This window comes from Salvia splendens, chromosome 6, assembly GCF_004379255.2.
Source record: "Salvia splendens isolate huo1 chromosome 6, SspV2, whole genome shotgun sequence".
Classification (NCBI taxonomy): domain Eukaryota; kingdom Viridiplantae; phylum Streptophyta; class Magnoliopsida; order Lamiales; family Lamiaceae; genus Salvia; species Salvia splendens.
In genome coordinates this window covers 36,509,393-36,531,140 of record NC_056037.1, presented here as the reverse complement: position 1 = coordinate 36,531,140, position 21,748 = coordinate 36,509,393, and the positions used below count along the sequence as shown (strand labels likewise).

The 21,748-nt window shown below is 37.5% G+C and overlaps 4 protein-coding genes and 1 long non-coding RNA gene across 13 annotated transcripts; 3 read left to right on the top strand and 2 right to left on the bottom strand.

Annotated features, from left to right (window-relative positions):
* Positions 1 to 3,244: 3,244 nt before the first annotated feature.
* LOC121806554 (squamosa promoter-binding-like protein 12) lies at positions 3,245 to 6,722 on the top strand. Of its 9 annotated transcripts, XM_042206650.1 has the most exons (7): positions 3,430 to 3,558; positions 3,717 to 3,855; positions 4,467 to 4,517; positions 4,612 to 5,267; positions 5,343 to 5,476; positions 5,822 to 6,025; positions 6,309 to 6,722. In XM_042206650.1, the coding sequence occupies exons 4-7, from the start codon at positions 4,675 to 4,677 to the stop codon at positions 6,617 to 6,619; spliced, it is 1,242 nt and encodes a 413-aa protein (XP_042062584.1). In that variant the 5' UTR covers positions 3,430 to 3,558; positions 3,717 to 3,855; positions 4,467 to 4,517; positions 4,612 to 4,674; the 3' UTR covers positions 6,620 to 6,722. The 9 variants fall into 9 exon arrangements, with proteins under 9 accessions (XP_042062587.1, XP_042062585.1, XP_042062581.1 ...); XM_042206651.1 differs by lacking the exons at positions 3,430 to 3,558; positions 3,717 to 3,855 and adding an exon at positions 3,246 to 3,423; XM_042206646.1 differs by lacking the exon at positions 3,717 to 3,855.
* Positions 6,723 to 7,186: 464 nt separating this feature from the next.
* Positions 7,187 to 9,516, bottom strand: LOC121807091 (non-specific lipid transfer protein GPI-anchored 1-like). The gene is made up of 2 exons (XM_042207287.1): positions 9,076 to 9,516; positions 7,187 to 7,484 (listed from the first exon to the last, which is right to left on the bottom strand). The coding sequence occupies exons 1-2, from the start codon at positions 9,425 to 9,427 to the stop codon at positions 7,285 to 7,287; spliced, it is 552 nt and encodes a 183-aa protein (XP_042063221.1). The 5' UTR covers positions 9,428 to 9,516; the 3' UTR covers positions 7,187 to 7,284.
* A 2,736-nt stretch (positions 9,517 to 12,252) lies between these two features.
* LOC121807092 lies at positions 12,253 to 15,406 on the top strand. The gene is made up of 2 exons (XR_006051749.1): positions 12,253 to 12,636; positions 14,907 to 15,406. It is a non-coding gene; the product is annotated as an uncharacterized LOC121807092 (long non-coding RNA).
* On the bottom strand, positions 12,654 to 15,147 carry LOC121807090. Its single transcript, XM_042207286.1, has 2 exons — positions 14,287 to 15,147; positions 12,654 to 14,225 (listed from the first exon to the last, which is right to left on the bottom strand). Exons 1-2 carry the CDS (start codon positions 15,145 to 15,147, stop codon positions 13,686 to 13,688), a joined length of 1,401 nt encoding a protein of 466 aa, XP_042063220.1. The 3' UTR covers positions 12,654 to 13,685.
* A 4,697-nt stretch (positions 15,407 to 20,103) lies between the features above and the next one.
* On the top strand, positions 20,104 to 21,462 carry LOC121806607 (probable methyltransferase At1g27930). Its single transcript, XM_042206719.1, has 2 exons — positions 20,104 to 20,694; positions 20,816 to 21,462. The coding sequence occupies exons 1-2, from the start codon at positions 20,183 to 20,185 to the stop codon at positions 21,120 to 21,122; spliced, it is 819 nt and encodes a 272-aa protein (XP_042062653.1). The 5' UTR covers positions 20,104 to 20,182; the 3' UTR covers positions 21,123 to 21,462.
* The last annotated feature ends 286 nt before the right edge of the window (positions 21,463 to 21,748 follow it).

The window sequence follows — 21,748 nt, the reverse complement described above, 5'->3', positions numbered from 1 at the left end:
GTCTTCGGTCTCATCATTGGACCCCAATCAATCCACGCCTCACGTCTTCGGAGTGACTCTTGATGCCCGGCATACGTGGTCATATAATTTGCGTTTAAAATTATTTCACTATTAATTTGAAGCGTTTTTATTCTTTTTGCCTATGTAGTAGTTTAGCTCTATTTTGATTTCTTTTCTTTTTTAAAGATATTTGACAGTTATATTTATGTTATGTTAATTGTATATAAAAGATAAATGTCAACTCAATTATTCAAAGTTCATCACGAGGAGGGCTAGATTTGTATGAATGGCCAATGATCAAATCTCACTATTGTCGTGTAGTTGCAACACCTCTCAGGCACAAGTGTGAGGCCTTGAGAGGTGGGCTTCTGGCAGACAGTGGGTTAGACCCCCCCTTAGCAGGTCACTACGTACCCTAATTTACACCCCGCACAATACTGTCGGACCAGGATATGACCCTTAAAATTAGGGTTTCAACCCTTTTTTTATGAATTATTCAAAGTTCATTTTGTGAATCATTTACTAACTACACACAATAGTAATAAGTCTCTATGACTATATTTAAGAACCCTATATAAGAAATAGTCGCAAGGTAGCATTTTAACGTAATTAAATTGGAATAAAGTTTGGCGCTTAAGTTATGGTCCCTGCCTAATGTTTACTTGATTATATGGCGCTTAAGTTATGGTCCCTACCTAATGTTTACTTGATTATATAGGTGAGGTGTCACTCCCCAATTCCTTCACTTATTCTGAAATTAGCATTTACATATTTCTATCTTTTTTAAATAAAGAATTGAACCAAACCGAATTTATAAAAATTTGATTTGAACTATAGTTATCTAAAATTAATATTTTTTTTATAATTTCGGCATAGAATTATATAAAAATAAAAAAAAATTAAAAATGAAAACCATATATTATTATTTCAGTTTGAGTTCGTGTAATTATTTGAATTTCGAATATTTTGTCCACTCCTATGAGAATATGGCGTATGTAAAGCCCGCTAATTATGTAATTTTGATCTTATATTTTTATTTTGTTCGTAGTAGTAAATTAATGAATTTTTAAAATATTATAGACTATAGTATATGATCAACACCTTTCAATGTAAAAATATAAAGCAAAAGGTCAATGTTTTAATATACACATATTAAAATAACTGAACGGTTACAAAGTTAAAAATGACCTATGTTTTCTGAAAGTTTTTTTTTTTATTTTTTTTTCCTGAAAGTTTATTTGAGACAATGATGTATTGATGTGCTAGATTAGTAGTATTATTAACTGCGGCGGTCCCAAAATACCAATAAGTTGAAATACGTAGATCAGTGACAATTTATGAATTATTATGAAATTAATTTCTAGAATGTTCCATAGTTCACCAATAGAATAAAGCAAAATTTATAGGAATATATTAATGAAATACTACCTATTTAAATCATAAAATTTAAATTTGGGCACTCTTATAATATTGAAAATAAAATATTAAATTATGATTTTTTTTCGATTATTTCATCTGTGTGAAATGACGTTTAACGCTTAAATATTTAATTAAAGAAAGGAAAATAAATGAAAAATATATTTGTTTTTATAAAACGTCATTTTGAGTTTTGATCAACACTTAAAGATGTAATTTTATATACATAAATAAGATAAATGAAAAAATATTAAAATTTTATAATTTAACCAACAAATATTTTAAAACGGTACAAAATAAAAATGAGCATAAACCATTATTAAAGGTCGTTAATTTATGTTCAATTATAATTGAAATCAAATTAGTATCACGATTTTATCTCACGTTTATTTTTTAAAATTTGTCGTCATGTCACACAAATCACGTTTAATTACACAAAAAGCATATTTAATTACACGCAAACATATTTGACGATCTATATTGCAGGACACGTTTTTGTCCTGTTAGAAAATACTAGTAAAACAAGTTTAAATAAAAACATATTCATAGAAGTACCATATAAAAATTAAATGAAAGCACAAAAGTAAAATTTAATGCGAAAACGACAAGACAAATCCAACATTTCGTCCACAAATTTTCTGTCATGTGTGAATTATTCATAATTCCATCTCAACCTAACACACCATTGTCAACATACCACTCCTAGTGAACACCATTTCACCACATGATATTCCATAATTATAAGTTGAATCTATTAGATGTAAGTGACATGTAAGCATAAATAAAAGAACGAGTGAGAAATAATGCAGTAGTATTTTTTTAATAATGGACATAATGCAAGTTTAAAAATAATTCAAAATGATATTGTTTGGTTTCTTCTACTTCAAACGAAAGAAATACGTAGTCTGTGAGATGATATTTTATTTTTCGGTTGTCCCTAAGGGATAATTAGGTCTTCTAACGATATGGGGCAGCCACACTCTCTTGCCCCCTAAATTTGGGGTTGGCTCGATCTCAATTTCGCCCAAGTTTGATCAATTTATGGCCACTCTCGCAATTTTCAATAATGATCGATTATATCATAACTTTGACGTTTTGCACAATTGTCCCATAATATCGGATTTAGCAAAGTTATGTATGTGTGGCAACGGAAAATATTATGTGGATAAAACGTGCCGGCTACTTAAACAACGACCATGATATTACTTTCTAAACATGTGCACGCCATGTTAATAAATTCAGGCACGTAGCATACTAGAATTTTTTGTCATGGGACAATTAAAAAAATATCAAACTTAGTATAATTAACCATTTTTAAACTTGATCATGATTTTTCCAACTATTTATTCTAAAAAACAGTATGTATACGAATAATGAATATTTTCCTGTAATTCAAGGAGTGATAACAAGTAAATTATCAAGTATAATTAGTTATAATTTTGCTACTTAAAATTGATGTTGACATTCCATCGCACATTTGGATAGACTTTTAATGTCGTACAAAATTCGATAATTTGGCTAAATTCGATAATTTAAAGGCTAAAATTCAATTTTCCAAATCAAACATCTAAAGTTAGAATTTTAGTCGTTTGCGACCATCAATTTCACAAAAATGAAAACTCAAACATAATATTTCGGCCACACATATTTTGGCTTTATTCTATAGTTTATGCGCAATTCTATCCAAAAATCTATCGGAAAAAAGAAAGATGATAGTCCAAATATTTGCATAAAACGTGAATAATGATAATAGTTTAAAAAATAAAAAATAATCATAGGAGCAACGACAAGAGTAGTACTACTATTTAATTTCTCAAGATCAATGTATTTTGAGATTGTCCAAAATAATATAAACAATCGTACATTCCGGTAGTGAAAGGAAGCGTCGCAGCCTCCCCAGCCGTCCGATCTCCCACCGGTAATCGTTCAGATAAACACACAGCAGATCACATCAATGGGACCCACCTCCTCTGCATAAAATAGTAGCTCACACCATTGTTATTGCCAGTTAAGTTTGCCCCATCCCCTCAAACTCTACTCCTTTATCTACTCAAAACTCTCTCACTTTCTCCTTATGGTAACATAAAATTCACCCCCCTTTCCTTTCCTCACGCTTCCCAAACCCCCTCTCTCTGAAACTGGGTAAGCTGCACTTCTTTTTCTCATCTAGAAAATTGTGTTGCTGCCTAACTAACTCATATGCTGCTCTAATGATTGCTTTCTTTCTCCATCGAGGGGAGTGAATGAGTAATTGATTGCTTTCTGTTTTTGTTGAAACAATTGGGTGAATTTGTCTGCAGTTTGGGGATTATTACTGAAGACTTTCCTCATCAAAGATGGAGTCTTGATTTGATGGTGGAAGGGCTTGATTATATACATATTTTTGGATTTTGTTTTTTTTTTGTTTGATGGGGAAGAGGCCAAAAGCAACATATTTAGGTCTGTTTCTTTTCTGTCTCAAGGTAGTAAGACCATTTATCTTCTCTTTAATGGTTATGTTTAAGAGGGAGGCATGGTTGTCAATCTTGGTGGGTGCCCATTGCTAGTAAATATTAACTGTAAAAAAGTGGAGTCTTTATTGCTATAAAAAACGATGGTGATTGATTGGGATTGCAGGCAGTTCAACAGTGAAAATCTGTTTTTTTTCCACTCATCTGAGTAAAGGGGCTAAAAAAGAATGTATATTACCTACCACTTTCTTCTTTTTTCTAGCAAGTTCCGTTCATTTTCATCCTTTGTTGGAGAGTTTTCTGCTTTGGTTTGGTTTTTGTGGTAGGCAATTTTGAACAAAGATTAGGTTTCTTATTCATAGCAGTATGTTTGAATGAATCTCTTTGTCTTTGCTTGTGTTATGTTCTATTTGCAAAGAGTAGGTTTTTTTATTTGTAGCTGTTTGATTGAATTTCTTTGTCTTTGGTTGTGTTTGGTCTTGTTAATTTGAGGGCTGAGTACATGGGCTATTGGTAATGTTGAATGCTTTATCTGATGGTTGTTAGTTATCACGGAGGGTATTGATTTTTCGTTTGCGGTTTTGCTTAACCTTGAAACAGGGAATTGTAGCTTTTCCATGGGGTGATTACTTACTTTGTGATGTCTTCATGGTAATTGTGATAAAGTGTTGTTATGGATATCCTATTAGTTGTTATTCGATTCTTCTGAAGTAGTTTCGCTTATTATGTTTCTTGTTACACGCAGTTTCTTCCTCTATAATTTTATGATACATCATTCTTGCTTGGTTTGATTGAGAAACTCCACCTAATGAGCCACTGTTTGGAGATGGATTGGAATACTAAGTGGGACTGGGAAAGCTATGACGCGTTGGGTTCAAAAAAGCTGCAACTAGTGGATTGGACTGTTATTGATGATCGGGAAATTGATGCCGGATCCTTCAATCTCTTGGCCGGGTGTGGGAATAGTGGTGCCTCTGGGTTGGACGGCGGCCGTGTTTCTTCAGCAAAGAGCTCAATATCAGTTTCTGATTCCTCGGCAAAGAGCCTCATGGCTAATGAAGATTTTTCCGGAAATTTTAAAGTTACGGAATCAGAAGGAACTCCGGAAGCTTCCATTGGCTCGGTAGAGCCGCTGATCGGCCTCAAGCTTGGAAAGAGAACATACTTTGAGAACAGTGGGGCTGGAAGCCATGCCAAGAGTGCATCAGGTGCTTCATTGAAGAAACCTAAATCGGTAGGTGGAAATCTCCCAACACCTCGCTGTGTGGTTGAGGGCTGCAATGTTGACCTTTCAACGGCTAAAGATTATCACCGGAAGCATAGAGTTTGCAGCATCCATTCCAAAGCCCCAAAGGTCGTCATTGGTGGCCTTGAGCGCCGGTTTTGCCAGCAGTGTAGCAGGTAGACACAGATATAAAATTTTATCACATCATTTACATGTTTTCTGAGTTTTAATGGTACTCTCTCTGTTTGAAGGTTCCATAGCCCGTCTGAATTTGATGAAAAGAAGCGCAGTTGTAGAAGACGACTTTCTGATCATAATGCGCGACGCAGGAAGCCACAGCAGGACGTCATCCAGTATACTACAAGGCTCCCGTCACCATTCTATGGTATAAACACAAGATGTTTGCTTTCCAACTCTTAAATATTACTGTAAATGCCCGTTGTTGAATGAGAACGCAATAATTTGGCATAAGTAATCTATCTAAGCATCTGTATGGAGACTGACATTAAATATAATCATATCTGGCTAATTGATGTTGGAAATTTTCGGTATGTAAATAAATGCATCGACAGCTTATCATATGTGAAAATTGCTCGGTGTGCATATAGGGATAAGCCGTAAACTGGAAAGAGTAGTGTGATAGAGGGAGTTGAAAAATGCTGACTTCCTCTGCTGAAGATTTTGTTTGAGTTCTATAGTATTAGCCTAATTTTCGTACGGTTGTGTGCAGGAGGAAGGCAGCAAATGAGTTTTGTGTTGAGCAACTGTCCACCAGTGCAACTGACAAAAGAGTATCATCCTTCAAAGTCTAGTGGAGACGGGGCTAGCAGCGAGAAAATGCATATTCCGGGAGCTAAACATCCACATTTCATAAACACTGCAGCCAAAGGATTTCCGGCATCAAAGAGCTCTGTGGCTGATGTTTCAAATCCAGGTCTGTCTTCCTACAACTCAAATCCTCATTTGCAGTATAGTTTGGACAAACTTTTCTTCTTGTTTCAAGACACTGAGGCGTCGTTCTGTTGCTTTGACAATATTATAGCGAGATACAATATAAGATAAGTAAAGATTGCATCGTGACATTATCTGGTTGGAATGATAGATTTTGTCATGTGATTATCTGTCCGAGATTATGTTGTGAGCTTCAATCTCATGAAACGAACATGAAATAGATACAATCTTGATTAGTCAGTTATGTTTGTTCTTGCAAAATATAGGTTCGAAGGTATCCCCGTATTCTTCCCACTTAGATGCAGTACCCGAGTATCCTCGTGCTCTCTCTCTTCTGTCAAACAATTCGTGGCGGCCGGAATCCATGGCTTTGAATCCGATTCAAGAAAATGAAGCCCACCCAACTCAGCCTATGATGCATGGAATCCCCGAAGGCACGCCCCTCTCCTCTTCATCCTCTTCGGAGTTCTGGCTGCATCCGCCCTCTGCTCATCAGCCGTGGCCGGCCGACGCTAACTTTCAGCTGTTCGTAACACCATGCGAGGAGACAGACTTGTATTCCAACATAATGAACTGACTACAATTCAACAACAGTGTTCTAACTTGCTCTTTTGCTTTGTTGCTTTTTTGAATTTGCTGCACAATGATCCATGTTATGAAATTTCTAGATTTGTTGATAACGTTGTGTGAATATTTGTGTGTTTCTGTGGTGGGAGAAAGTGATATGGAGAAACACCGAATGTGTTCGATAATATGGATGCATACCAAACATATCTCACTATCAGCATAATAGCAACAGAAAAATTGTCATTAACTTTTGGTCAATCTCCTCATTTTTAAAAGTAGCTTATTAAATTATAATATTATTTATATATTTTATAATTGTTCCATATAATTAAAATTTTGATGACATTTATTGTGATTTTTGTATTTTTCGTTATTATATCTTTAATAAGTACATAATATTTATCTAATCGGTTTTCGTAACATATGAAACAATTAAAAAGTATACACAAATTGTGATTTAATTAGATATTTTTAATAGATATGGGATTGACCAGAAGCCAATCAAAACTTAAAATATCAGGAATTTCAATCTATCTTAATAAATAGTACTACTATATCGAATATAATACGCACTTAGTGAATCAAACAGGAATGTAACTCATAGTCCAACATCGCAAAATGCAAGCAAAGTATGGTGTTTTTACATCACAAATTGGCATTCAAATTAATCAGAGTTTAAAAAGGCATCAACCCCAAGAGGGAGATCGCCATAGCCACACATCCGGCAACTTGAGGTTTACGCCAATCCCCATTACTGGGTGCCGCCGTCGTTGATGGCGTCCCGGGTGTCCCCACCGGGGTCGGGGTCGGGGTCGCGGAGGCGTTGGTGGTGAAGATGGCAGCCTCAGGGGAGTTTGGAGGCAGGTTTAGAAGCTCTGTCCATTGCAAAAATCAACAAATTAATAATTCTACATGACAACAATTTGAATATAGAATAATGTATCAAAAAAATTAATGAATTAGGAAAAAGATTCCAATGCACGTATAAATACCATTAATTGAAAATTTGAGTAATTTGTCGATAAATTTCTAAACTTTTATAAAACCCGATTTTGCATATCAGCTTTAAAATCTACTAGTATCTACTATAAATTATCAATACCATTGATTTATTATGATTTTGCAATGAATTATGGTTTCAGTACTAACATAGCTTACTTACATGGTATTATATGACGTCAACTGAAACGAAATCACATTATAGGCAACAAATTATGATTTATATTCGGCCATATTGGTCCAATATCTTGATCGGTTGCATAATCATAATAAATCAATAGTTTATTAATCTATGAATAAATTTTAAAACTGATATTCAAAATTAGAATTTACTCAAGTTTAAGAATAATTGCATGTAAATTCCTAAACTTTTATATTTTTTTTTATGTTCTAAATAATATTATACACTTATTATAACAACAAGTTAACCCAATACACCTTATTGTATCATCAAAACTGATCCAATAATAACTAATCAATTAGGTCAGTCAAACTTGTAAAATCTCTGTCCATTGAAAAAAAAATTAATTCAACATTACACATCATAAACATATTGTTTATTACTACTAAATACTACTAATTACTTAAGTTAAACTACCATTATATTATCAATTTGTCATTCGGAATATTTTCAATATAAAGTCATTACAGATAGTGGGTTATGACTCACGTCACACATCTCTCTTCTTCCATTATTTAAGTGCATGTTTTTGTACAATGTACATCCCTCCATTATTATACTAGCAATTGCTTAAATCTATTGAATCGGTACATGAACTTTTTGTACAATTGCTTAACACCATCATCAATATCCACCTACTTTATTTAGAAAGCTTACTTTTATCTCTCTCAATTTTCTGATACAACTGTATTAGTTAGTTACATTGCAGAAAAAATATTGCAAAGTACGTAGTTCACAGTATACTTTTTACAAACAAATACACATACTAAAAATCACATCGTAGTCATTTTTTTGCAGTATTTTAATTCTTCTTTAAACTATATTTTTCTTTCCCCTAAATTACTCTGCATGCAACCATTTTTTCTTTTCTAAAAAATTTCAGCCTCAAACCATCCTCCAAATTCCAATATTTTGGTCTTTCGGAGATTCTCTCGGTAAAAGACCGAATACAATTTTTAATAATTTTCTATAGTTTTCAAGTACAAAGACGAATTTTTTTAAAAAAAGTGTAGGGTTCAAATGTTAAATATAGGGAGTAAAAAACATCACTAATTGATTTTAAGGTGGAAAACACAAGATATAGATTTATAGTGGCATATTAAATACAGAAAGTAAAATGTAAACTTAAATTATTTAACTAATCATACGAGATCTACATTAAAAAAAAGATTAGCCCTACTATTACTAATTAATTTTAAAGTGGAATCTAACACAAGATCCACGTTGTATATACGCGACTATTACGAAATCTGAGAAATAAAAACGAAAAAAAGGAGAAATCTTACTAGGGCATTCAGAGAGGCTAGCATTGGCCAGGCTACAAGCCGCGGGCAGCTGCAGGAGGCGCGCCTCCTGCACGCCCATGCTCTTGATAGCGGCATTGGATCCGTTGTGCACCTGCTGAATAATATAGCAGAGACACGCCGGATCCTCGTCCTGCAGCTCGGTGGCCGAGCTGCAGCACTCCTTGCCCGGCGCCTTGGCCTTGGCCGTCACGAACGACAGGCACGGCGTCACCTTCTGGAACTCCGAGGCGCACTTCTCCGCGATCGTCTCGGCCCCTCCGGCCGCCATGATCCCCACGACGGCGATCCAGAGGACCGCGGCCGCGAACCGTGCGCTCGTGTTGTTCGGCATTTGTGATTTTTGGTTTGGAGAGGATGATTGGGAGTGTATATTGATGGCGGAGGTGGTTGGGAGCGGTGGAGGTATGCATCCGCCATTAATGAGCTCAAAGGAATTCAACACTTGGCGCAATGGCTGACACGTGGGAGCTTTCATTAATTCCGGCGCTATCAAGTTCACATGGCTTTAATGGTAATAGCATTCTTTTTTACACTATCGTTGAATATGGTAAGAGCATCCGCAACGCGGTGCCGTCGCCGTTCCTATGCCGTTCCGGAGGAACGGTTTCGCGGCGGCACGCGTTGCAGCGTGCGTTCCGTCGCCATTCCGTGCCGCCACCGTTCCCATGCCGTGCCGCGTTTCGTTCCTCCGGAACGCGGAACGAAACGTTCCGCCACGCGCCGAGGCGACGTGGCGGACTCCCATTCGACGCGTGAAGCCCACTCGCTGCCCCGCGAGTGGGCTTCGTCCCGATGACGCAATAATTCATTTTTTTTAAAAAAAAATTCGAATTTAATAAAAAAAAAAAATTTTTTTTTTTTATTAACGGTAATGAGACCGTTAATTTTATAGCCGTTTTTTTTTTTAATTTATTTATTTACTCTATAAATACTCCTATTTCATACTCATTTCAATCACAAACACACATCTATTTCTCTCTATTTCCACCCCAATTTTCATCTCAAATCAACTCTATTTTCCTTCTCCCAAATTTAATCAAACTAATGGATCCTTATGAACAAATGCGTCAAATATTGGAACAATCACTTGAAGAAGATCGACGACGGGAGGCGGAAGAAGCCGCTCCGCCCCAACGTCGCTCCCGTACGTACATCCATCGTAACCGGGAGGAAGCCGCCGCAAGGTTAGTACGCGACTACTTCTGCGATAACCCGGTTTGGGGAGATACGTACTTCCGTCGCCGTTTCCGCATGGGGAAACCGTTATTTCTCCACATCGCGAATACTTTGGCAGCCCGGGAAGAGTTCTTCCAGGAAGGGTTCGACGCGGTCGGACGTCCCAGCCACACGACGCTGCAGAAATGTACTGCAGCAATCCGCCAGCTTGCGACTGGACAAACGGCCGACATGTTCGACGAATACCTCCACATCGGAGATAGCACTGGGCGAATGTGCTTGCTCAAATTCTGCAAAGGCATCCGGGCAGCCTTCACCGACGAATTTCTCCGGAGGCCAAGCACGGCCGATTGTCAGTTCCTTCTCGACCTTCACGAAACAGTGCACGGATTCCCAGGGATGCTCGGCAGCGTCGATTGCATGCACTGGCAATGGAAGAATTGCCCGGTGGCGTGGAAGGGGTCCTACACGAGCGGCCACAAAGGTACCCACCCAACCGTTATACTCGAGGCTGTTGCCGACTACCGCCTTTGGATCTGGCACGCGTACTTCGGGGTCCCCGGGTCGAACAACGACGTAAACGTGCTCAACCAGTCCGACCTCTTGACCGAAGTTTTGGATGGTAAAGCGCCGGCCATCAACTTCGTCGCCAACAATCGGCTTTATAAAATGGGGTACTATCTCGCCGATGGCATCTACCCGAAGTGGCCTACCTTCGTGAAGACGTGCAGTGGGTCTGCGAACCCAAAGCAGGCTCTTTTTGCGCAGAAGCAGGAGGCTGCTCGCAAGGATGTGGAGAGGGCGTTCGGGGTTCTCCAAGCGCGCTTCAACATCATCAAAGCCCCGGCTCGTACGTGGTTCATGGAGAACATGGTCGACATCATGTATACGTGCATAATCTTGCACAACATGATTGTCCAAGACGAAGGACCCGAGGCGGGAAATTGGTTCGACCCCGAATCCCCCGGAAGCTCAACCGCAAGTAGTCCGCCTCGAAGTGGAGCGCATCCGTCTATACAAGAACGGTTATCTATTCGTGCAAGGACACGCGACTCTAGCGCCCACACCCAACTCCAACATGATCTAATTGAGCACATTTGGGCAAACTTTGGCGGATGAAATTATTAAAATTGTGTACTTTTATTTTTTTATGATTTTAATTGTGTGCTTTTTATTTTTTTAAGTTTAAGTTGTAACTTTGTTTTAATGTTGTGTGTTTTTTAATAAAATGTGTTTGTTTTTTTAATTGAATTGAGTTGAAATTAAAAAAAAATGAAATTGAATGAATAGTAATTTAAGGAACGGTTAAGGAACGGTTAAGGAACGAGGGTTGCAGGTTCCGTTCCTTAGTTAAGGAATGGAGTAAAAAAGTACAGTGGGGCCCTCAAATAGTGGTTTAAGGAACGGTTTAGGAACGGTATAGGAACAGCGTTGTGGATGGCCTAAGCACTAGAATTAAATTAGCTGTTCAGATGGTCTACTATTAAATTACGTTACGTAACTTATCTGAGCAGTATTATTTATTTAGTTTTGTAAATTATTTTGATTATAACCCCTCAAAAAATTCTAATAATATCATTAATTTTACAAATTACATAAAATTCAATTTTATTTTTTATTTTCTAGATACTTCAAATAAATTTGTGGTATGAAGACGAAAAGATTATAGGAAAAGACACAGAATCCATTGGTCAAAATGTGTGGATAAGTCATACTCCCTCCGTCCCACATAATTTGACCCAGTTTTCCATTTTGGTCCGTCCCACATAATTTGACCAATTTCAAAGTTTCCGTAAATGGCAAAAATATTAACACTCCTCACACCCACCCAACCACCCACAATTAATCGGTCTCTCCGATTTCTGTCTCTCATCTCCACATTCACTCCCACCCACCCATCCACATTCACTCCCACCCCTCCACATTCACTCCCACCCACCGACTCTACCACTTCACCCCCACCCCCAATTTTGTCGAAAACCCTAGATCTCGAGAGCTCCATTTGCAATGGCTTACTCGGCCGACTCCTCTCCTTGTTCTTTATTGGTAGATCTGGAAGTTCTCGTCGTCCCAGATACGCCGGAACATCTGTGGTCATCTGACTCCGCCATCGGAGAATCTGTCGTCGTCGGGACCCTAACCGACACCGTTGTTCCCGAAACCCAATTTGATTCATCCATTCCCGAGTATGTTGACTGTGGTTGTGGTTGCCCCTACTACGGTCCACCAACACGAGCCACCCCCTCCGACTTTCCACCAGCCTCCCCCATCGATCCAGCTCAAGCCACCCCCAACCGTGTGTATTCTAACGTTGAGAGGCAGATGTTTGCTATTCTTCTGCCCAAGTTTTTAGATCTTATCTAAGTATGTTGTCTCTCAATTTTGGTGTTTTCCGATTGGGTTTGACGGTATGCTTGTTTGTTGGGTTGGAGGCTATGCTTGTTTGTTGGGTGTGGAGGCTGCGATTGTTTCATGGGTTGGAGGCTGTGGTTATTTGCTTGGGTTGGAGGTTGTGGTTGTAGGTTGGGTTTGAATGCAGTGATTGTTGGTTGGGTGAGAGGCTGTGGTTGTTGGTGTGGATGATTGTTGGGTTGGAGGCTTTGTGCATTTGCCCCTGTGACTGCTGTTGCAATTGTGGTGCTAGTTGAGATGATGCTATTTGTGTTGTTGCTATTGATTTGTGCTTCTGATATTGAGATGATTCTAATTCAGAAATGCTATTGATCTGTTCCATGTGATGCTTTGCTATGTGTTACTAAGCCACCCCTCTTGTTAGGTTAGGAGGCTTATGTGTGAATTGATCTGCTCCCTATGATGAGTTGCTAGTATTGATCTGTGCTGCTTTGCTATGTGTTACTAGGCCACCCCTCTTGTTAGGTTTGGAGGCTCATGTGTGAATTGATCTGCTCCCTATGATGTTTTGCTAGTACCTCACTGTGATGCTTTGCTATGTGTTAGTAAGGCACCCATCTTGCTAGGTTTGGAGGCTTATGTGTGACTTGATCTGCTCCCTATGATGAGTTGCTTTATCTGTTCCATGTGATGCTTGGCTATATGTTAGTAAGCCACCCCTCTTGTTAGGTTAGGAGGCTTATTTGTGAGTTGATATAACCATGCTATCTGAGGGAAAATGCTCTTAACAAAACCATACAAAGTCATTACATAAGCCACCCCTATACAATGGTTAGGAGGCTGTGTTGTTAGTTAAGCAGCCTTATAAGCCACCCCATATACATGTATGGTCTGGAGGCTTCCCTATGATGACAATTTTCTGAGGGATTTGAACTTTAGAAGCCACCCCTACACTTGTAGGTTTGGAGGCTTTACAAAAGATGACAAAAAACAGTTGGTAGCATAAACCACACCTACTCCTGAGGCTTACACACCCAACTGACAAAAAATGCTTACTGATCTTAGAAGCCCACAGCTGTACTGATACCTGAGATGTCATATGATGTGCTGACATCATTATCAGGTTGTTGGAGGTAAGCCACAGCAGCCTTGACAATCTCTTCCTCAACTTCCAAAGTGATTGGAAGTATCCCCAGCCTTGATAACCTTTCTTTATTCATGTGTGGAGTTTTGTATCCATTTCCCCCTTCCACCTTCAATATCTCAGTAAGACAACCTTGAAGAGTTAGGAAAACATTATTGAGTGTTTGTGCACTAAGTTCATCAAAGGAGCTTTGCACATTCCTCAACAAATCATCCACTCCATTAGCCACTTTGTCATCTTGTATAGACTGGATGGCACGGAAAAAACCTAAATCCAACACATTACAATCAGGGGAATTAGATGGTTGGCAAATGATATGGAATTTGAAACCCTCTGTGTTTGTTACAGCCTGAAATTCTGCATCATTGTGGTTTATGTGTGGCCTTGCATTATCTTGTTGAATGAATATCTCCTTGCTTATATTCTCTGGCCATTTAGCCTTGATGGCTGGTAGGATCTGCACATATATGTGATGTGTTTTAGTGGGATGGAAAAAAATGGAACCAAAAACAGTGTACCTTTTGAATGAGGCATTCCCTCATGACTTCCTTGTTCACTGATTGAATGGGCTTGGTCTCTAAGGTGCCTCTTGGTCTGTTCTTGGAACCTCTCTTTGCTGGCTCTTTAGTAGTGAATGGAAAAATGCCTATTTTTCCATCAAATATGACTTCTCCATTTTCTGCAATGTGTGGTCTACACACAACACACATAAACATGACCTTTGTGATGAACCGCTTTGACTTAATAGCTCTATATGGCTCTTCCTCATCTGGCAGCAGGTAGTACCTATCCGTAGCCTTAGTCATGAAAAACCACCTCTCATCAATGTGCACTACATTGTGCATTGTGTGATATTTGAGCATACCATTGAACACCACTGGTTGAACATGAATGAGACCCCATTTCATTCTTGCTAATTTGTTTGCAGCAGTAAGTAGTGGCTTAACTGCATTTGTGTGTGGCCTGAGCCTACCATCTTTCACCATTCTGCCTACGGTAGTCTTGCTTAACTCAAGCTTCACAGCCATCTTATGGATAGTACCTCTTTCAAGGATTGAAAGAGATCTTGCCTTGTTAGTATCAAGCTGAATTTGATCTTTGCGCTTGAAGCCTTTAACACGGTTTGCTATGTTGACAGGTACTCCACTCTGGATCTGTTTTTTGGCCTCTGACCAGATCTTATAGACTGTCTTCCGGCTCACTCCAAACTCCTTTTCTGCCTTCTGAAAAGCTCCATATGGCACATTACCTAAATGGCTCGATTGTAGCAGACTTTGAGCTATCAAATTTTTTGTGGTCACTGGTATGACGTGTGACTCTCTGTTTCTGTCTCTGTTTCTGGCAATATCTTCGGCGATGTCTCCGGCAGCAGGCTCCATAGCCCAGTGATGAAAATTTTCTGAGGGCAAATGATCAAAAACTCTCCTTTAGTTGTATAGGTAGTCCTTTTATAGATGGTGGTAGTTGGAGTTTCCCTTCTAATTTGTTGTGCTCCCTCCTAAAATTTGGTGGTCACTGGTATGACGTGTGACTCTCTGTTACAGATGTTGTACTCCCTCCTAAAATTTGTTGTAAGTTTAATGGGATTTGGGATTTCCCTCCAAAAAACTGCAATTTGTAATGTGATGGAAGTTTTATGAAAATATGCAGCAGCCTATTTATTCAAATTTGATGTTTTATGAAAATATGCAGCAATATTTCGGCAGAATATGTGGTGGTAGGGACGATTAAAACATTAACTTCAATAAAAAAATGGAAGAAATTTTTTTAATTATACTCCAACAGCCACAAAATCAATATTTCAATAAAAAAAGATACAAAAATTAAAATGGGACCCTTTTCTACTACATATCTTCATTTAAATCAAAGTCAAACAACATTTCTTAAAACCCGTGCCAAGTCAAACTGTCCCAAATTATGTGAGACGGAGGGAGTAATTAAGAGCATCAATTGCGGGTCACAAACATAGGTCCAAAACGGATCGGAGTAATGGGCTTAAGTGGTGTGGGTCTTGTGCTATGGGCTGAACAATGGTCCACATTGATGAATATGAGGATGTCATGTGGGATGCATATTAAATTGAGACTGCCAAAATGCTTCCTAATTCCTACCAAACATTATACATTAATTAAATGTCGATAGATCTCCACACATTTATGAGTTTACCCAAATCCTACTATATCTAACTGGTGATATGTAATCAATTATTTAGGAGGCATCACTAATTATACATGTGTCCTAATATGTTGTCTGAATTAAAAAAAATGATTTAGCATTTAGAATATTGAAATGAAAGAAAAAAGAAAAATCAAGAATACGGAATTTCTAGGCTCACAAGTCTCAACTATTATAAGCTTACATTTTTGGATTATGGGAGAGAATTTCGATGTATTCTAGGATTATATTCTAATTTATAAGCATATGACTTACACTGGAAAATTTGAATTTGGCAAATTTAGAAATTTGAATTGAATTTCGAATTTTGAAAATATGGAAGATTGTTTTTTTTTAATGAAAGGAACACATGATCAAGCCTGTAGCTACGGCGAACTACTTTCCGATAGTAAAAAATCCAATGAAAAAAAACACACACCAAAGCAAAAAATTAACCAACAGCCTAGCCAAACAACAAAAAGCAGGGACAACGAGATATCAAAAAAATATAGAAAGCTAGTAGAGAGAATACAACACCCAGACGCAAGTCACTAAAAGAAAGTTCTCATGATCAAGACACAAGTAGACACAAAACACAAGGTTAAACAAAAGACGAAGTCTGCTTTGCTTAACTCTATGTTGTTTTCTTGGATTCTGATTCGGCTATCAAGTTCCCATTGGGAGCTCTTGTCTCATCGTTGATTATGAGTTCTCTCCAAAATCTAACTACATTTCATTCACCATTCATTTTTTCCAATGGAAGGATAATTTTGGGCACTAACCTCAAGTCCAAGTGCCAAGTCTTCATATTAAACGTTTCTTCTCAAACTCCCAAATAGGCTGAAACTCCTGAAGTTGATTTTATTGTTATGTTCCAAATGGTCCACACATAATCACATAGAACATCGCTATCCAAAGCTTTTTTTTTATCAAACTTTCGGGATAACCGGACGAGAACCCTTTCTATGCTTCTTATCCCTTAGCATCTTAAGAATGTTAAGTCCCAAGTGATTTGTATAGCTTTTATTTATAATCTATCACCTATATAAGTGTGTAGTGTGGGTGTGTTGATTTCTGTTGGAAAGATAACTTGAGGTGTCCCAAGTATGTTGGGAAGAGAAAGTGTGAAGTTCCAACCTGCTGGAAAGAGGAGATAGCATTTATAATGTAGGATTCCAATAAGTATAGTTTCTAGGTGCATTACTTCTCTACTCCTATAAATAGGGATGTACTATGTATCAACAAGAACAATTCAAATCAATCAAAATGTAGTATTCAAGAATTCTTCAGTTTTATTTTCCGCATTTTACTTTTCAACAATTTCTTCCAAAGTTATATAGTTTAATCTATTATAACAGTTACTAAGACTTGGATCAGATATGAATTATGATTAAAGAGTCGAAATCAGTAATTTTCAAATATGGCATAGTTATCTACGAGTAGTAGAGTACTATTTAGCATTGAATATGAGATGGGTCGAGTACTTAAAATATCTAGCCGACATGTTATAGATCGTCACACATTTGGATTACAATGAAATTAAGCTAAGCTTGGTTATTGCTGTCCACACAATTTTTTTTATCATTTTAATTAATATTCAGAAATTATTTAATTGTTTTTTGAAAATCATTTATTAGTAATTTAAAATTATATTTAAAGTGAAATCTAAAAAGAAGGCTTAGCATCCCCTGTGTGGATTAAGCCTAATGAATGAACATTATTTTCTTGGACCCTCTAAATCAACTATATAGCTAGGAATTTAATAATAGTATTAGGAGTACTTTATTGTGGAGAAGTTGAAGATTTGAAGTTGACGAGGAAGATGAGGTTTAAACCGTTTAATAATTGTAGTAGTGTTTTAAATGGAAATGAACTCCCTCTCTAGTCTATTATTTTATCTTTTTTATCGATATTTTGGATTTAATGTAGGTCAATTTTCTATGTTCTAGTCATTCAAGACTTAACTACCTCTTTAATGATCTTGTCAATCATCATTAATAACCACAATTACGTATATAATTTATACATACTATATCACTGTAAACGGTTACACTCAAATAAATAAAAGGAGTACTATGTACTAGTAACATTTTAAAGAAATTATTACTTTAGACTTTAAATTATTAATGCATTATCAATTAACAAAATTATATAGTCTATGTTAATATACCCTATTCAAATTCAAGAGAACCATTATGTCGAGATATTAGAAAATTAGAACATTCGTAAATTTGTACCATTTCATATTTACACTACAAATATTCGGAAAATTGAATATGCCAACTCAAGAAAATGATAATTAATATTGTACAATGTCAAAAATAAAATAGAGAAACTTAAGCAACACCTAATTAAGTTAAAGTCAACCCTTTCATCAAAACTAAAGTATAATATTAAGTGATATCATCGTGTTATCCTGTCGTAACGAAGTCGCAAGAGTAGTTTGTAAACTGGTACTATTTAGATGTAAAATTAATTAGAAAAAAGATCTTAGATAGAGTAGAAGAGATGAGTTTGGGATCTCAATACTTTTGTCAATTCTTTCCCCGACAAATAAGGTTGTGAAGGAATTTGATTGATGGGATTATAAATCTTATCCTTTACTGAAAAATATCTAATAATAATAATAATAATAATGGCCGGTAGTAGTATAATACAGGATTTTTTCAAATTGTACTTTTCATATGATCGTTATAATTTTGCAAAAACGATAAGTGGTCCAGAATTTACCACACGAAAAATATTTTTAGATTAATTAATTATGAAATGACAGAATGGTAAATAGAGCAAAAGAGGAAGGAGAATCCTTCCACGGCGATCGGCATTCCAAGGCGCCTCTCTTCATCAGCTAGAAATTGCACAGACAACAAATTGCACCGCCCGAATCCTGGCGCCTCTCTTCATCAACTAGAAATGAAGCCGTAGAATTCGTTCTCAAAATCGCTTCGCATCATAAAATCTCCGCCGCTGCCGCCGTCCTGGGCGTGAATTTCGTGGACAGATTCTTGGTGAGTTTGGAGGGAAATGCAGAGAAGAGGCCGTGGCTGATGCAGCTTGTGGTTGTTGCTTGCCTCTCTATTGCTGCCAAAGTTGAAGAAACTCATGTTCCTCCGCTCGTAGACCTTCAAGTGTATTTTTGTTTTGTTGTATTATACTACTCGTAGTAATTAATTAGGAATTTAGTTGTTGATTGATTTCTTGGTTGAAGGTGGATTTGAAATTTTTGCAAGTTTAATTATTGATTCGTTTATGGAATTGGAAGTTTTAGGGTTTTGATTATCAATTGTGTTGGATGTGAGTTGGATTGGGAAACAAGTTTAATCATAATGCACTCTAGGTGTTTGGTGATATTCCCCAGTTGAGAATTAATTGCTAAGAGTTAAGATTCAAGATTTAGCTATCTCCTATTTATAATGTCAACTACATATATAATCTATGTCAACTACATATACAATTCATGTCAACTACACATATAATGTTAACTACATATACAATCCATGTCAACTACATATACAATTCATGTCAACTATACACATATAATGTCAATTACATATATATAATCCATGTCAACTACATACATATAATGTCAACTACGTATATCTACATATATTATATGTAAAACGTTGTTGTTGACATGAATAATATAGATCGTTGACATGAATATTTGTTGTTGACATTAAGTATTTGTAAAATGTTGTTGTTGACATAATAGTTGACATAAATAATGTTTGTTGTTGACATCGTAGATGACATAATGTCTCCGTAGTTGACATCGCGTAAAAATGACAATTATGCCCCCTAGTTGACATAATGTCTCAGTAGACATCCCGCGAAAATTATGAATGAGTGGCTGATAATGTGATTTGTGGTTGTGACGTGATTGTTATTGAGCTAGAGAAGTTTTTGTGCCCGTGGAAGTGTTTTTGTGGTTGTGGTGTGGTTGTTCCGCACCACTGTGGACACTCTTAGGTGACATAGGAGGGAGAAAGAAGAAAGTTATTTTATTATTTTAAATTTAAAATTCAATACAATTTCATTTTGATATATTTAAATTACGATTTCATCGATTTAGAGAATCACAGAAAATCATCATTAATATCAAAATTGACAATATTAATCATGAAAAGATGTAATTTTCATAATTACGCCAATTACACCTTTAGTCCCAAAAAGTCAAAATCCCATTAAAATCAAATAAAAATGAACTTAGTTTAAAACGTTCTCTCCAAACCCATAGTCCCAAAATCAAGACACAAAACAATGCAGAAAAGCAACAACCAAAGCAAGAAGGCCTGGCCCCTGCCCCTAGTGGCCGTGGGATCGATCGCCGCCGCGTCGCTTGTACTCCTCCTCCTTGCCAAAAACGCCTCCGCACCATACCTCTGCGGCGCGTCACGCCCCTCGGCGACGAACCTCCAGCTGGATGCCGTGCTCCAGTACGCGACGTCCACGGTGGTCCCGCAGCAGTCCTTGGCCGAGATCTCGGTCACGTCCCGCGTCCTTCGCTCCCTGGCCCCCACGAACTTCCTCGTGTTTGGGCTCGGGCGCGACTCGCTCATGTGGGCCTCCCTCAACCCACATGGCAAGACGCTATTCCTCGAGGAGGACCCCAAGTGGGTCCAAACCGTCTTAGGAGACGCCCCCGCCCTCCGGGCCCACACCGTCCCCTATCGCACCCAACTCTCCCAGGCCGACGAATTGATGCGACATTTCCGCTCCGAGCCTGACTGCTCTCCCAGTAAATCCTTCCTACGTGGCAACGACAAATGCAGGTAATTAACAACGCAGTATTGTTAGTGGAAAATGAGTCTCTCCTTTGATAATAAAAAATTATAAATTAAGATGTTCATTATTATATACAAAAATAGTTAAGTTCACATGTTTAATGCGTAGGTTAGCGCTGAACATGCTGGAGAATGAGGTGTACGATACGGAGTGGGACCTGATAATGATCGACGCGCCGCGAGGGTATTTCCCGGAGGCGCCGGGGAGGATGGCGGCGATATACTCGGCGGCGGTGATGGCGAGGAACCGGAAGGGAAGGGGCGTGACGCACGTGTTCCTGCACGACGTGGACCGGCGGGTGGAGCAGATGTACGCGGAGGCGTTCTTATGCAAGAAGTATCGAGTGAAGGCGGAGGGGAGGCTGTGGCATTTCGAGATACCGCCCGCCGCTGATATCAACACCCACTTTTGCTAGGCCCACACCATCACTGGAAAACGAGTTGGTATAAAATAGATAGATATGCAATAAATAAATTACTTTGTTGTAAAATCATAATTTAGTTAAATTTTTTCCGTTTCGCATCTTCGAAGAAACTTTGAAAATGAAAAGAAAAAAATATGAAATATGGATTTGTACGTTGAAATTTTTTTATGAAATTATATTAGATTGTCATTTGAAATAAAAAATCATATGTGGATGTCACTGACAGTGAGTTAAATGATGTCGTCTGTTCTAAAAAGTGACATTGTTTTATTGTAAAATATCAACAATACAATCGATTGTTTCCGCTGCAGAATAATTCAAACTTAATTAATGGTTTTCTCGATATTCAACAAGTTTTTATAATTGCAAAACATGTCAAAGTTGGACCTAAATTCATGATTTTTTCATAATTTATTGCAAGAAGAATATGTAAGGTGATTGTTTGTAAAAACAAGGGTTAAAGAAAAAAGGTTAAGATCACTTTAAATCATGAGAATCTATATACTACGGTGGCATTGGGTACATTATAATATTTGAATATAATATGGGATAAATAAAAATAGACTTATTCGTAGATTAAATTAGTTACAAGAATGAGTATGAGATGTATGCATGAG

Coding starts and splice junctions, on each gene's coding strand:
- LOC121807090 (XM_042207286.1), bottom strand. CDS start 15,147: ATGGAGCCTGCTGCCGGAGACATCGCCGAAGATATTGCCAGAAACAGA. Junction 14,226..14,286: donor GGGAATGCCTCATTCAAAAG/GTACACTGTTTT, acceptor ATATATGTGCAG/ATCCTACCAGCCATCAAGGC.
- LOC121806554 (XM_042206653.1), top strand. CDS start 4,675: ATGAGCCACTGTTTGGAGATGGATTGGAATACTAAGTGGGACTGGGAA. Junction 5,268..5,342: donor TTTTGCCAGCAGTGTAGCAG/GTAGACACAGAT, acceptor CTCTGTTTGAAG/GTTCCATAGCCCGTCTGAAT. Junction 5,477..5,821: donor GCTCCCGTCACCATTCTATG/GTATAAACACAA, acceptor GGTTGTGTGCAG/GAGGAAGGCAGCAAATGAGT.
- LOC121807091 (XM_042207287.1), bottom strand. CDS start 9,427: ATGCCGAACAACACGAGCGCACGGTTCGCGGCCGCGGTCCTCTGGATC. Junction 7,485..9,075: donor TAGCCTCTCTGAATGCCCTA/GTAAGATTTCTC, acceptor TGCAATGGACAG/AGCTTCTAAACCTGCCTCCA.
- LOC121806607 (XM_042206719.1), top strand. CDS start 20,183: ATGCAGAAAAGCAACAACCAAAGCAAGAAGGCCTGGCCCCTGCCCCTA. Junction 20,695..20,815: donor CGTGGCAACGACAAATGCAG/GTAATTAACAAC, acceptor TTTAATGCGTAG/GTTAGCGCTGAACATGCTGG.